The sequence below is a fragment of the Pleurodeles waltl genome, chromosome 12, assembly GCF_031143425.1.
Source record: "Pleurodeles waltl isolate 20211129_DDA chromosome 12, aPleWal1.hap1.20221129, whole genome shotgun sequence".
Taxonomy (NCBI): domain Eukaryota; kingdom Metazoa; phylum Chordata; class Amphibia; order Caudata; family Salamandridae; genus Pleurodeles; species Pleurodeles waltl.
The window spans coordinates 514,324,033-514,339,420 of NC_090451.1; the positions used below are offsets into that span (position 1 = coordinate 514,324,033).

At 42.4% G+C, this 15,388-nt stretch overlaps 1 protein-coding gene across 8 annotated transcripts in view; it reads right to left on the minus strand.

Annotated features, from left to right (window-relative positions):
* KIFC3 (kinesin family member C3) overlaps window positions 1–15,388 on the minus strand; it is a 308,219-nt gene that overhangs the window by 152,411 nt on the left and 140,420 nt on the right. For all 8 annotated transcript variants that reach the window (XM_069217375.1, XM_069217370.1, XM_069217368.1 and 5 more), the window contains exon 2: window positions 12,403–12,538. Coding sequence is in view for 3 of the 8 variants with exons in the window: in XM_069217370.1 (XP_069073471.1) it covers window positions 12,403–12,538 (136 nt within the window). In the remaining 5 variants the exon portion in view is untranslated. The remainder of the gene's footprint in view (window positions 1–12,402; window positions 12,539–15,388) is intronic.

A 15,388-nucleotide genomic window follows, 5' to 3' on the forward strand; every position in this document is an offset into this window, starting at 1 on the left:
GGATGAAAGTATTTTCAACTTGAGAAACCAGGCAAATAAACTGCACAAGACACACAAACAGCATAGGTGATAGTAAGCCAGTGTAAGAGAGCACTTTATCATAGGAGGAACTAGGCATGCTTGCTGAAAGTCACTCTTGGTATTCACTCTCTTTGGTGTATGCCGGGCACAAGCATTTCGAAGTGCTGAACTGCAGGACTCGGGAAGAATGATACAGAGATGTGAAACTGTGGCACACCCAACAGCGGCATCTGAAGGTACTAATTTGGTCCCATCTAAACAAAAGTTAAACACAAGTGCCACAGACAACTTACTGAACCACAATCACAAGGGTTAGCATGCAATAACTAATTATCCTGTTTGAGGTTAAACTTAAAATAACAGATAAAACCCAGCTGAAAGGGAAACAACCATCATCAGTGTAAGCATATGAACACATGCACAACTACAAAACAAAATATGCAAAGAAAAGAATGTGAGTGAAAACAAGTCATTTTTTAATTCTTCCTGAAGGGGCCAACACAGCATAACTTTATTTTTATTTTTTATACAAGGTGGCAGCAACAAAGATTAGTTTAAGAGCATTCCCTTGGGGTTTGTTGTTTAGGGATGTCACTAGAGTATGGTTGTTTCTTCTTTTTGTTTCCTTCAGTGTTGTGTACTTTGAGTAAAGGTGTAGAGTTTAGAATCTTGTTTTAGATTTCATGTAATTATTTTATACAATGTATGGAATCTTGGAATATCCAAATCTCTTGCACTAATTTGTGAAATAGCTGTCTCACAGGAATCATGGCCAATATACTATCGCATTTACCCACAGACAAAGAATGGGTAAATCCCTTTGACATATCCACTCCCTTTCCTAACACACCAGTATTGACAGCAGGTCAACTGCCAAACACCCAGACATTAAACATTCAATGAAGGGTGTAGTGACAAATGTGTGGAAAAAGTGCTATCACAATGCACATGGGATAGAGGTGAAAACATGACAAGACTTTCCAAACACCAACAAAATTTAGAGCTGCAAGATGTCCTATTGTTATGTGCGTTCGCTTCAGGTAATATTAGCTTTTCACCCAACTGCATTTTATTTCTGGATTTTCTGCGCCCATAGTTACAATGTTAATCACAAGATTTCAAGTCACAAAATACAATCTGATGCCTGTTAAAAGGTGAGGACTGACCTAAAGAGAGACATCTGCCATGGGATCACTTGGCAGGTAAGAACGTCCACACAACATCAACATTACCTTAATGCAGTAAAGTAAAGTGTGCAGAAAAGTTGTGGCGAGCATACTTAAAGCATCAAGTTTCAGGGATTTAAAGGGTTTCAGAAGGTACTATGCTGCTGCCAGGGTTGACCACTCTTGCAAGGTCATAAAATTCAGTAAGGATTAGGTGAGTGACCCCACATCTAAGTTTAAGAATGTATTAATCCATTTAACTATAGCATTCTTACTTATTAAAGCCATTAATAAACCTGTACTCCCGAAAGAATGTTATTATGTCAATCAACTTTATTTTTTTTTAATAAACCAATCTGTTGATTGTTCTCTATACTCTCACTGCTCGTTCGAGTTTTTTTTTTGTTGGTCATTTGTTTAAAAAAATGATGGTCTCCTTTGGAATAGGCGTTACATGATTAACATGATAATCACCTGCACAACTCCCGCCATTAGTTCTGCATTCGTTCAATCATCTGACACAAATATGGCTGCTTGGACTGAAATTGACACGCTATTCCAAAACTCCCAAATAACATTCGCCGGTTCTTTTTCGATAAGCACCACACCATCCGACTATGTTTATTAGACCCTCGGGCATTAGCTTAGCCAGTCCATTATTTTATTCTGAACCAGTGACTTTACTCATGGTCTTTCCTTATACACTACAAGATGACCAACGTTTTGCCTTGGTGTACTCAATACTCCGGATCACTTCGGGCTCCAGTTCACAACACTGACAACCTCGCTCCACATCCTTGCTACTGAACATCGCGTCTTAACAAGGTAAGCAGCCAGGCTCAATAGCATTAACCGACGTGGTTCGGGACCAGCTACTTACCTGTTTTTTTTAAGCTGGACTTGGTGCAATTTTTTATTTTTTATTTTACAATCATTCCAACTGAACAGCATGGCACCTAAAATTGCTTATATTGTTTATTTCAGGTTTAGAAACTAAACACAAATAACAAAAGGTACATTATACATGAACACTGCTTGTCTGCAATCACGTAAGAGTAATGTGTACTTATGAAATTACTGATATTTCCTTCTTCATAGATATTTCACTTATGTGAGACCAAGCCACTGTGCCACACTTCCTATTCAAATCCATACTGAGGTAACCTTGACTCATTCATAATCCCAAACCATAATCATTCTGCTTATTTATTCCTTTACCTGGCAGCCCATCGCTTTGAAGAACACCTTCTCTCATTTCCACTTAAAACCAGGTTTCCCCTTTAGCCACCATATCTGTTCTTAAATACTGTGAATCACTTCAATGATAGGTCTTAGTTTACAACAGAACACACCTGCAATTCTTGCTCATTCCTTTGACATTCCCACCTCTGATGAGCCCTCTATGAGGCTAATAAGAATATATTTAATCAATTTCCCACTATTGATACTAGAAAGATAGGTATATACTTTGTTCAGCCATTTCGTACTTTTGGATCCTTTAACCTTAATTTCATACTTACCTTATGTTCTACTGGAAATTACCCAATACCGCATATGCAGATGGTTGCGCCAAACAACTGCATAACCAAATCATGTTCTCGTCTCAGCTCGAGCATTATTTTTCCAGCATTTCCTATCACTTTCCCCTCTCCCTTTTTCAAAAACAGGCAAATATTTCTTCACCTAGTCAGACATGCAACTGAGCATTTATTTTTCTAGTATTCTTCAAGTTTGATGTGGTGCCTGTGTAATCGCTACAAAGATTAAACTATATTAGTCAACTATTATTGTACTAATGCAGAGTACTATAATACTGCTCAATTCCAGCCTTGAGAAAGCGCCCGGCCTGCATGCCCTCTGGGGGTAAAATGCGTGTTGGATGAGCTCTCAATCCATTTCCCATGAAGCACAAAGGAGGGTCTCAATAAGAGCTATATAAACAACCATAACTAGACTATGTACAAATGAACTCTGGATTTACTAAGATACTAAACCAATACAGAACAAAACTATGCAAAAATCATAATATTTGGTCTTGTGTATAAGTTGATACTATCTATGATTCACATTATACTGCAAAACACGTTACTTTAAGTGCTGGCACCCCCACCTCAGTTTATTGCTGAAAGTCACTCTTGATATTCACTCTTAGTGAATGCCTGGCACAAACGTTTTCAAGTGATAAAGAATTGCAGGACTCTGATAGCATGGCACAGAGATGAGAAAATGTGGCACGCCCAACAACTGGATGTAGACTTACCAATTTGGTCCTTCCTATACAAACATTACCAGTGCCACGGCCAACTTAATGAGCCAAAATCAAAAGGCTTGGTTAGCAATGAAATAGCCGAGGATACTTTCCCGAAAGCCACACATCTAGAACCGTCATGACATGGCAATGGTAACTCTATTTACAGTCATTTCACCCTATTCAATACCCAAGGCAAACACGTTATAGAACTGTGATATTTGGGTTATTTGTTTTAACGGCCTTTGGTTTTTAGAGTGTCAACGGTATTGCTTTCTTGTGTCAGACGTTCACTTCAACGGGTCTGAGACATTTTTAAAAATGCTTGCAAAGTGAAATCAACAGTTTTACGTGGTTGGGGATGTATTTGAAAATGTGTTACTAAAGAAATGTGAAAAACAAAAAGAACGGAGTTCTCAAAACGGCAAATAATTGGGTGGCACATTTGGGGCAACTTAATATTTATGAACATACAAAATAGTCAAGAAAGCCATACAAAAATTCTAATAAATATCATGAATGCTATTTATCAGGCAAAAACTTGCTTATCAAATCCCTAACACTTTAAAAGTATTATCAGCAGAATTAGTTATTTCAGAATATCCAGAAACAAAATAATTTAGTTATCTGGCTATTTCTTTCTGATCAGCTCAGAATAGAGTTAAACCTGCGGTGCCCAGTCCAATCAAGCTCCTTGGGATATTCAGGAAAAAAATTATTTCCCCAAAGCACAAGTTGCTATGTACGCAAGGAAACTGAAATGTATAATTTTTTAGCTTGGGGGTAACATTTGAGTAATAATAGAATGGACTAACTCAGGATTTGCATAAAATGCTATTCAAACAATTAGTAAGGGGGGAGGGAAATGGTTATTACTTTGTATCAGATCGAATACTGACCAATGATCAGCAGAATGGATACATTACATTAAAATGCTGCTAAGAACAGAGGCAGCAAATGAACCAGTGAAGCACAGAACACGACAAACTTTTAAGAGCTATGCCAAGAAGATTCTCTTTGAAGGTTATATGGGTCCCCACACCTCTGCTCCGTTCTGAAGCCCAAACCAGATCTTCCACAGTGAATGTGTTATCTGCCTTCAAATGTATGGTCAAAAGAAGCTACATGGGCTCCATGCATGCTCCTGTTGTGCACAGAGTAATCAATCTTTATTTACCAAAAGATTATCTCTGGCTCTGCAGAAATGTGTTATTTGAAAATCGGCATGCCAAAATATCACATCCATACTATTTACTACCACAATCTTGTGAAGGTAGGTATATAGAGGTAAGTAGAGATTTAAAGGGGCAATCAAGTGTAGAGTAAAACAGTTCTTTCTACGCAGCCCTGCATCTCAAACATTCTAGAACACCTTCTGTTAGTGTTTGTTACTTTGTTTGATGTCGTCCCCTTGGGTTTCAGTTTCTCTTGTAACACCATTCACCGAATTGCCCATTTAATATTGGTAACCCCACACCTACGTAGCTTGAGGATCTGTGTATTCAAGGTATGTGTTTGTGAAGTTATGAATAGTAAATCTAGACTTCCCTCCATGCACTTACCTTTGCAACCTCGTGGTAGTCAATACTCTGGATACAGTGGTATGGCAGGACGATACTTTTACTTTGTCACTCATTAGTATGACTTACCTCTTCATAATAAATTCAGGCCTGCTAGTTACAATTTGAGGAAACAAACCTTTCCGATTTCATGTTGGCACTATAAACAGTGTTGAACAGTTGTTGAACAGTCATTAAACGGTAAAGCATGACCGAAATGAGCAAAGTATGTGCCATGGCTTAAAATATCAGTGCACCGGCACACCTGTAGGTATATTAAAATAGGCCCTAGCTGGCATACACCATCAATAGCATAGCATGCTAAACACTAGAAGTGATGCGTTGGAAAAAGGGCAAAATTCTCAACCAGAAATGAAATGAGCTGATAAGGTGCCAACTGTCCTTCTAGATGTACCAACGACCAGTTTGGAAAATAAAACTCAATGTTCAGTAAAAATTGAAACCTGCTTACTGAAAAAAAGCAACAAAACAAATTGAGAGAAGGATAGTTACTGTATCACATGGTTCAGCCCTCACCAGATGGTGAGAAAGTAGTATCTTGTATGGAGCATAAGGAAGGGAAGATCAGGATGCACAGAGATAAGATCTCATGCAGCCCTTGGGTTCAGCCAATACATCTGCAAAAAGGAGAGGTACGCATCTCACACAAATGCGTAGGACTCCTTACTCCGAAGAACTGGATGTTCCATGGGCCCAATTTTAAGTATATTTTTTCCAGATGGCAACTCCTAGAGTGGATTCTTAAGACCACACACATCTAGTTGTTAGGCAGCAATAAAATGATGGCCAGAATGTCCATCTTAGGAGGGAGGACCCCTTCGTACGGCAATGAAGCTTGGTCAGTTCACTCTTGAGGGTGTCATGGCATGCAACCGGATTGTGGTCCTCTAGTTTAGGAACATGATGAGCCATGGTAACATCAAGTCCAGTGTGGAATATAAAGTTAATATGAGGTCCAAACGTGTCTACAGCATGCTGTTGCTTCCTACCAAAAATAAAAGGAAAGCTTGAATAAGTAAAGTTCCTTGGAACCAAAACTAAAAACTACTGCAGGCCACGCCCTGCACACATCCCCATGCCACGCACGGTGATGAACATCTAACTTCATGATGAAAGAAACAAAAGAAATTCACTGAAAAACCAAAGGTTAAAGTGACATTATAGTTAGTTTAAAACAGTAGGTTTGGACTGACATTTTCACCTAACAAACCCACTGAAGTTCACCAGTTCTAGTTAGCTCAAGTAATTATAATACATGCCCCAAAATAACTAACTCACATATCACATCACTCATGATATTTTCTATGACAGTGATAATATCACTGCAACATCTGAAATGACATCATTGATGGCAACACTGAGGCATGGGTTGTAGTTTAGTGCACAAATTATAGTTACTTGAGATGACTATGAAGCAAAGCCACTCCCCAGCTGTGCCAGATGCCCCAATCAAGGCTAGGTTATTGACTGCACTCAGACTGGGGGACCCGTCCATACAGTTTGGGCCAAAGATGCAGAAGTCATATCTGCAGTTGTAGGACGGGAGTTTTCGGTGACTCCAAAAACGAATTCTTCGGATACTGCAAGGGTCTGAAAACGCTTTTTAAGTGTCTGAATGCTCTCAGCAAGACGCAATATCACTGAACGCTGGGAAAGTAGAGAGGAGCAGCTGGCAGGGCTGGCTTATTGTTTGGGAGATGGGTACATCCTTGAAACCTTCCATTTGTGAAACCAGGGGTTAGTGATGCAGCATGGTAATGCCTGCCAGGGGTGACGGCGCTGCCAATGGTTTTACCCCGCGCCGGGGAATTATCGTCGTACCTGTGCCAGATATTGCACTGACTTCTTAATGGAGAGTAACTCTAGATGCGAAAAGCTGACGCGCCGGCCTTCTATTTATGTGATGTTATCAAAATATTGCACATAGGTTCGACAATGGCAACAAAGAAAGGCATTCCAAACCCGAGATTCCTGTAACATTCTCCCCGTTCCTATCCGAATCATCATGCCTTATGGCGTGTACGAGCCTTCTGTGGGCGGCCTCACTCGCTGGGATGCCAAAAGGGAAGGGAGCCTCCAGTAAGGACTCCAGGCATGCAGTGTTACTCTTCAGCCCCCAAGAACAGGCTAGCCGGGGTGCAAGCTGTGTGGATCTGTAAAGATCACGCCTTGCCCGTGTCCTTGCCCTTATGATGCTGCACACACTCTTCTGTGCAGATCTGTACTGAGACCAGACCTCCTTGTTGCGCAGTGCTGTAGGGAGCGCCTTGAGGTCCTGATAGAAGGGTCTTTCTTGCTTTTGCCGGAGTCTGAAAACACTACCGATGCAGCTATTTCACCAGTTTCTGACTAACGCAGATCATGCAGTACTTTTCAGTCAGCCTCTTATTTACACAATACAGCACACTAGACAAAAGCCCGTTCGACATTCGCTTAAGTTCTTCATGTATTAAACAGCCGGTTTTACTTCCCATTACAGATTTTTATTTAAAAAAAGAAAAACAAATACCCTATAATTGTCCCTTCAGGGCGGAGCAATCGAACCCCATCACAGTTTCCCTCTAAAAGACAATAGCGCCTAGTTGTTTTCTGGCCACCTTGTAGTACTGAGCTTGTCTTTCGTTGCTGTAAGGTGTAACGTAGTTTTTCCAGAGAGGAAGTTGCTTTAAGGAATAGGGCAGGGGTTAGTAGTGTAAGGGAGGAGCAGTTCAATCAAGACCCCAGCAGATTCTTTCAAATTGATGTTCTTGTGCCTCACGGTGGGAAAGCGAGGCACTAAAGGAGATACACGAATCTTGGCATGGATATGTCCCCTACAGTGCCTTCCCTGAAAAGCACTGTTTTTAGGTTTTTCAAACAGGCCAAGCTGGATGAAGCTCGGTCTTGTATCAGATTCTTTGATCCACAGTAAGCTAACAGAGAAATGTATTTGAAATCTGAGGGGAGCTAGTGATTTGTATTGAGCTATAGAGAGGCCCTGGTTTCAGTGCTTTGAGGTTGCAGGTTTGGCCCACAGCCATTCATTTTTCGGGACTGGCACTTATTTATCCTCAAGAGACTATACCAGAGCAAGAAAGTTAAACACAAACAGAGGGGAAGAAGAGAGATGGAAAAGCAGGGACAAAAGGTAAAAAAGAGGGATGAAAACATGCAAGCGTGAGATAAAAATAAAGCAGGGAGCTTGTGGTGGTTTAAAGAGCCACGAAGTAGAATCACAACCTTGGAATTCAGCAACCAACCTTAAATGGCGTCAGCCTTGAGCTTCTGAGCAAAACTTTGGGGCCCGGCATTTAACTTTTTCATAAATTAAGCACTGCTTGGTTTCTTAATTTCTAATCAGGAGACCCATGCATAAAAGCTGCTGTGTTAGTTTAAATGGGACAGCATTGGGACCCACACAATTTCTATTGGCTTTGAAGGAGAGGGACTATCCAACTGAACAATTATTATTAGTTTGATATCTTCTTACTAATAACGAAGGACACCAACGCATTCAGCATATACACACTTATTCACTAAGTGCATGCAACACCAGTGCTGAAAACCTGCTTATATGTGGCATGTGCTATTCTTCAGAGAAGAGCACTCCATTTAGGGGAGGTGCATAACATTACATTTTGCTTCCAAATAGCTGCAGTGAAAGACAAAACCAAGCTTTAGTGTTGCCCACAATCTCAGACACTGAACAACAGCGGTCTGTTGTGACAAAGAGTTAGCCTACTTTTTTTTATTTTATTTTTTTTAAGTAGTATGGTTGGCACACTGGATGGGTCTTCACCCATCTTGCAAATGCATTTGGTTATAAACAGTTCTAACATGCCATTTTTAGGAAAATGCCACTGTTGGCGTGGTCACCCCCCACTTTTTGCCTAGTGTTGATGCTAGCTTTGATTGGAAGTGTGCTGGGACCCAGCACCAGTGTTCTTTCCCTAAAACTGTACTTTTGTTTCCTCAATTGGCACAGCCCTGGCACACAGTTAAGTCCCTTGTAAAAGGTACCCCTGTAGCCAGGGAAGGTCCCTAAGGGCTTCAGCATCTATTATGCTGCCCACAGGGACCCCCCCTCACTCAGTACATGCACACTGCCTTGCAGCTTGTGTGTGCTGGTGGGGAGAAAAGACAAAGTCGACATGGCACTCCCCTCAGGGTGTCATGCCCCCAACCCACTGCCTGTGGCATAGGTAAGTCACCCCTCTAGCAGGCCTTACAGCTCTAAGGCAGGGTGCACTATACCACAGGTGGGGGCATAGCTGCATGAGCACTATGCCCCTACAGTGTCTAAGTCAATTCTTAGACATTCTAAGTGCAGGGTAGCCATACTGAGTATATGGTCTGGTAGTTTGTCATTAAGAACTCCACAGCACCATAATGGCTACCCCGAATACTGGGAGGTTTGGTAGCAAACTTCTCAGCACAATAAACCCACACTGTGCATTCATCAATAAATCCCACACTGGCATCAGAGGGCATATTAGAGATGCCCCATGTACGTTAGCGCAACTGCTAGTGTAAGGCTGGCGGTCAAAGCCAACCTGACACTTCCAGACTAGTTTCTGACCACATGGGATGAGTGCCTTTGTGCACTGTGGTCTGAAACGAAGCCTGTCCTGGCGGTGAACCTCAAAGGCTCAAGCCTGGTATTACAGTGTCCCAGGAAACTCCAGCCAGTGGAGATGCCCTCCCCCCCCCCCACGACAAGCCCCCACTTTTGGCAGCAAGTCCAGAAGGGATAATGAGAAAAACAAGGAGGAGTCACCCCCTCAGCCAGGACCACCCCCAAGGTGTCCAGAGCTGAAGTGACTCTCCCCCCGAGAAATCCTCCATCTTGCTTTGGATGATTAGGACCAATAGGGATAGGGATGTGCCCCCCCCCCTCCCCCATGGGGAGTGGGCACAAGGAGCGTGTAGCCACCCTCAGGGACAGTATCCTTTGGCTACTGCCCCCTGACCCTAATACACCCCTAACTTTAGTATTTAGGGGTGACCCCGGACCAAGCTCTTCAGATTCCTGAAATCTCAAGAGAAAAACAAGAACTGCTGAGCTGAAAACCCCGCAGAGAAGAAAAGGAGAGACCAACTGATTCGGCCCCAGCCCTATCGACCCGTCACCTGCTTCAAAAAGCTGCAAGAGAAGAAGCAACGCGTTCTTGCAGGACCAGCAACCCCTGAAAAACCTCCAGGGGACTGCCTGCATCACCAAGGACTGAGAAACTCCTGTGGTCAGCAGACCAGTCCAAAAAAAAGACACAGAAAGCATCTTTAAAGAGACTCTAACCTCACTCCAGAAGCGCAAGTCGAACTACTCTGCAGTCAAAGCCAGTGGCCAGAGAAACCAACTAGCCAGCGAGGATTCCCCAGGTGATTTCCGACTACGTATCCACCCTTGGCTGACCTCCCCCCCCCCCCCCCCCCCCACGACGCCTGCAGAGGGTACCCCCCCTGAACGCGACAGCCCGGGACGAAGATATCTGTCGCCTGGAGAAGCACTGTCCAGTCGGTGGCTTGCCTGAGAGGCCCCCCTTGTGCCCTACCTGCAGCATCTAAGTGACCCCCAGGCCCCCTCCATAGAATTCTATTGAGAACCCGATGCCCTGTTTGCATACTTCACCCGGCCACCCCCGTGACGCTGAGGGTGTGGTTTTTGTGCCTACTTAGGGCCCCTCCAGTGCTCCTTCAAACCCCCTCCCCCCCCCCCCCCCCCCAGCCTGCCCTCCAACGACCGGTACTTCTGTGCAAGCAGACCGGAACCGGAGTACCCCCATCTCCATAGGGGCCCATGTTATTTTGGCTCCTGTTTGACCTCTGCACCTAACCGGCCCTGTGTTGCTGGTGCTGGGTGTTTGGGGTTATCTTGAACCCCCCCCAACGGTGGGCTACCTATGCCCTGGAGATTTAACCCGTAAGTTTGTTACTTACCTCAAAAACTGTACTTTACTTACCTCCCCCAGGAACTGTTGAAAATTGCAGGGCCCACTTTTAAAATAGCTTTTTGCCATTTTAAAGAAAACTGTGTATATTGTTGATTCCATTCAAAGTTCTAAGTATTACTATGCAAAGTACCTTTCATTTACCTGCTAAATTAATCTTGTGGTTCTAGAAAAAAATTAACAAAAGAATATTTTTCTATGTAAAAACCTATTGGTCTGGAGTCGAGTCATTGAGTGTGTGTTTTCACTTTTGCTTGTGTGTGGACAACAAATGCTTAACACCACCCTCTGATAAGCCTTACTGCTCGGCCACACTACCACAAATAGAGCATCAGTATTATCTATTATTGCCTCGGTCAAGCCTCTTGGGGAACCCCTGGACTCTGTCCACACTATATCTCATTTTGATACAGTATCTACAGAGCCAGCTCCTTACACCATTCTACTCAACTCACATGGTCATCTTTTTCACAGCCAGATACATGTACAGTGCTGAAAATCGCCTTGAATACGATTTTTTTTATTATGTGATCCTTGTGTGAGGTAAGCATTGTAGTGCAGCCTATGCCCCCTTAAAAAATAAAAAAAGAAGCAGATGATGGTGCAACTTGGAATCAGATACACTGTTTCACAATTTAGCCTTATGTAGCGAGCCGAGGAGCTTCTAGCCAAAGCCCCTTCTTGTACCACCTGGCATTAGCTCCTGCTCTGCCGCACTAAGTTTCTGCTGGAAAAGGAAAGACAATAGAGTTGTAGTAGTCTCTCAAAATATTGGCCAGAACACTTACAGTATTACTGATGCCCTCAAGTGGCTAAAGAGATTGGATCTCTTGACTTTGGAAATATGTCCTTTTAAAAGGACAGATTTGTTAGAAAATATTAATAACACTTTATTCTACAATTTGGTTTGGATTCCGATTGCAGAATGCCCAGACTTTTGCTAGTTTAGGCTGCACTTATTTTATGCTGGGCACTCCAAAGACAGCCCAGAGCTCTATAAAACCTACAGAAGATAACAGATAAAAAATGCTGGTGTTCACCATCTTTTATTACTCCGGGATATAAATAAAGATCATGAACCATCTTTTGTCGAAAGGGTATGAAGTTTTGAACAGAAGACTCAGTATCTCATATTGCAGAGCCACATAACTGCACACTAAGAAGGTCCTCCTCCTTCTTGTATCCACCGGTAGAGAGATCACTAACCAAGGTTAAGCTTCAATTTGTGTCTATAAGGGACAAAGATGACAGGCTCTGACCAATCCTATAGGCCCGAGACATAAATGAGCCTTGCTCTCTGGGAGTCTCAGAGAAGGATTAGAAGTGGGGCTGGTGTAGGAGGAGGTCCAGACTGGGGTTTTAAAAAGAAAACACTGAAAGGAAGGGAACACATGCACAGTAGCACTACTCTTTGCTTAGAAGGCGGGTTATGTATTAGAAATACAGACAGAAACACTCACAAATTGCAGAGGCACACGGATCCCTGTTCTGCCACAGGTTCTGCAGGAGAAAAGAAGCAGATTCTATGTTCCATGTCTTACGGGAAGTGAGAGTACCACTGGAAGGCAGCGGAAGAAGTTGGCACTGTGTGGCAGCCTGTAATTGGAAGGCAGAATAGTAAAAGAATAGTTTAGTTTCAGGATCAGTAGACTGTATACTATTGCAAACAAGTCCTTGAAGGGCAACCAACATCAACAAATTAATACAAAATATCAACATTTCTTCTCTTTGAGAACTCAATTATCAATGGAAATGTAAAGCACAATCATGATGTAATATAGGGTGGGGGGGGGTCTTTAAGAGTGGAGGGGCATAGAACTGCTCCAAGTTGTACTTTTGCCAGCAGGAAGCTGATGTTACTCCCATTTAAAACATTTTAAGAGGACAAAATGAGGGTAAGCACTGAACCTCAGAATTTTCACATAAATCTGTTATAAAGTTATACATTTAGAATGGGCACCCATGAAAAAGGACAGTACTTTCATGATGCGCCAAATAAGCCTCTCAATCCCCAGGGGTGCTGCAGTTTTACATGCCCCTTCTTTACATGTTCTTTCTTTTACATTGTGTTTCCCTTGGTATTGCCTGACTGATCGTTATATATGGAAAATGTCACTTACCCAGTGTACATCTGTTCGTGGCATTAGTCGCTGCAGATTCACATGCTGTGCACAGTCCGCCATCTGGTGTTGGGCTCGGAGTGTTACAAGTTGTTTTTCTTCGAAGAAGTCTTTTCGAGTCACGAGACAGAGGGACTCCTCCCATTTCGAGTCCATTGCGCATGGGCGTCGACTCCATCTTAGATTGTTTTGCCCGCAGAGGGTGAGGTAGGAGTTGTGTATGCTAGTAATAGTGCCCATGCAATGGAGTGAGTGCGTATGTACATAATAAAGTTTTAAGTAATATATTTACAAATGTTTAAGATCTACTTCTAAACGGCTACAGGCTCCCGGGGAGGCGGGTGGGCGCATGTGAATCTGCAGCGACTAATGTCACGAACAGATGTACACTGGGTAAGTGACATTTTCTGTTCGATGGCATGTGTAGCTGCAGATACACATGCTGTGCATAGACTAGTAAGCAGTTATCTCCCCAAAAGCGTTGGTTCAGCCTGTAGGAGTTGAAGTAGTTTGAAATAATGTTCTTAATACAGCTTGACCTACTGTTGCTTGTTGTGCAGTTAGCACATCTACACAGTAGTGCTTGGTAAATGTATGAGGTGTAGACCATGTTGCTGACTTACATATTTCGTTCATTGGAATATTTCCTAGAAAGGCCATGGTAGCACCTTTCTTTCTGGTTGAGTGTGCCTTTGGTGTAATAGGCAGTTCTCTTTTAGCTTTAAGATAGCAGGTTTGAATGCACTTAACTATTTATCTAGCAATGCCTTGTTTTGAAATTGGATTTCCTGTATGAGGTTTTTGAAAGGCGATAAATAGTTGTTTTGTCTTTCGAATTAGTTTTGTTCTGTCAATGTAGTACATTAGTGCTCTTTTGATGTCTAATGTATGTAGTGCTCTTTCGGCTACCGAATCTGGTTGTGGGAAGAACACTGGTAATTCTACCGTTTGATTTAGGTGGAACGGTGAGATTACTTTTGGTAAAAATTTAGGATTGGTCTGTAGAACAACTTTATTTTTGTGTATTTGAATAAATGGTTCTTGAATGGTAAATGCTTGAATCTCACTCACTCTTCTTAGAGATGTGATGGCAATTAAAAATGCAACTTTCCACGTTAAGTATTGCATTTCACAAGAGTGCATGGGCTCAAAAGGTGGACCCATGAGTCGTGTTAGGACAATGTTGAGGTTCCATGAAGGAACTGGTGGTGTTCTTGGTGGTATAATTCTCTTTAGGCCTTCCATAAACGCCTTTATGACTGGTATCCTAAACAATGAAATTGAGTGCGTAATTTGTAGGTAAGCAGAAATTGCCGTAAGATGTATTTTAATGGAAGAGAAAGCTAGGTTAGATTTTTGCAAATGTAGTAAGTATCCTACTATTTATTTTGCAGATGCGTGTAAAGGTTGAATTTGCTTATTATGGCAGTAATAAACAAATCTTTTCCACTTATTTGCATAGCAGTGTCTAGTGGTAGGTTTTCTAGCTTGTTTTATGACCTCCATACATTCCTGTGTGAGGTCTAAGTGCCCGAATTCTAGGATTTCAGGAGCCAAATTGCTAGATTCAACGATGCTGGATTTGGATGTCGGATCTGTTGTTTGTGTTGTGTTAACAGATCTGGTCTGTTGGGTAGTTTGACATGAGGTACTACTGAAAGGTCTAGTAGTGTTGTGTACCAAGGTTGCCTTGCCCATGTTGGTGCTATTAGTATGAGTTTGAGTTTGTTTTGACTCAACCTGTTTACTAAATATGGAAGGAGAGGGAGAGGGGGAGGGGGAAAAGCGTATGCAAAGATCCCTGACCAGTTCATCCATAGAGCATTGCCTTGGGATTGATCTTGTGGGTACCTGGATGCGAAGTTTTGGGATTTTGAGTTTTCTTTTGTTGCAAATAGATCTATTTGAGGTGTTCCCCAAATTTGAAAGTAATTGTTTAGTATTTGGGGGTGAATTTCCCATTCGTGGGTTTGTTGGTGATCTCGAGAGAGATTGTCTGCCAACTGGTTCTGAATCCCTGGAATAAATTGTGCTAATAGGCGAATGTGGTTGTGAATCGCCCAATGCCATATTTTTTGTGTTAGGAGGCACAACTGTGTCGAGTGTGTCCCTCCTTGTTTGTTTAGATAATACATTGTTGTCATGTTGTCTGTTTTGACAAGAATGTATTTTTGGGTTATTATGGGTTGAAATGCTTTCAGCGCTAGAAATACTGCTAACAGTTCTAAGTGATTTATGTGAAACTGCCTCTGATGTATGTCCCATTGTCCTTGGATGCTGTGTTGATTGAGGTGTGCTCCCCACCCTGTCATGGAAGCATCCGTCG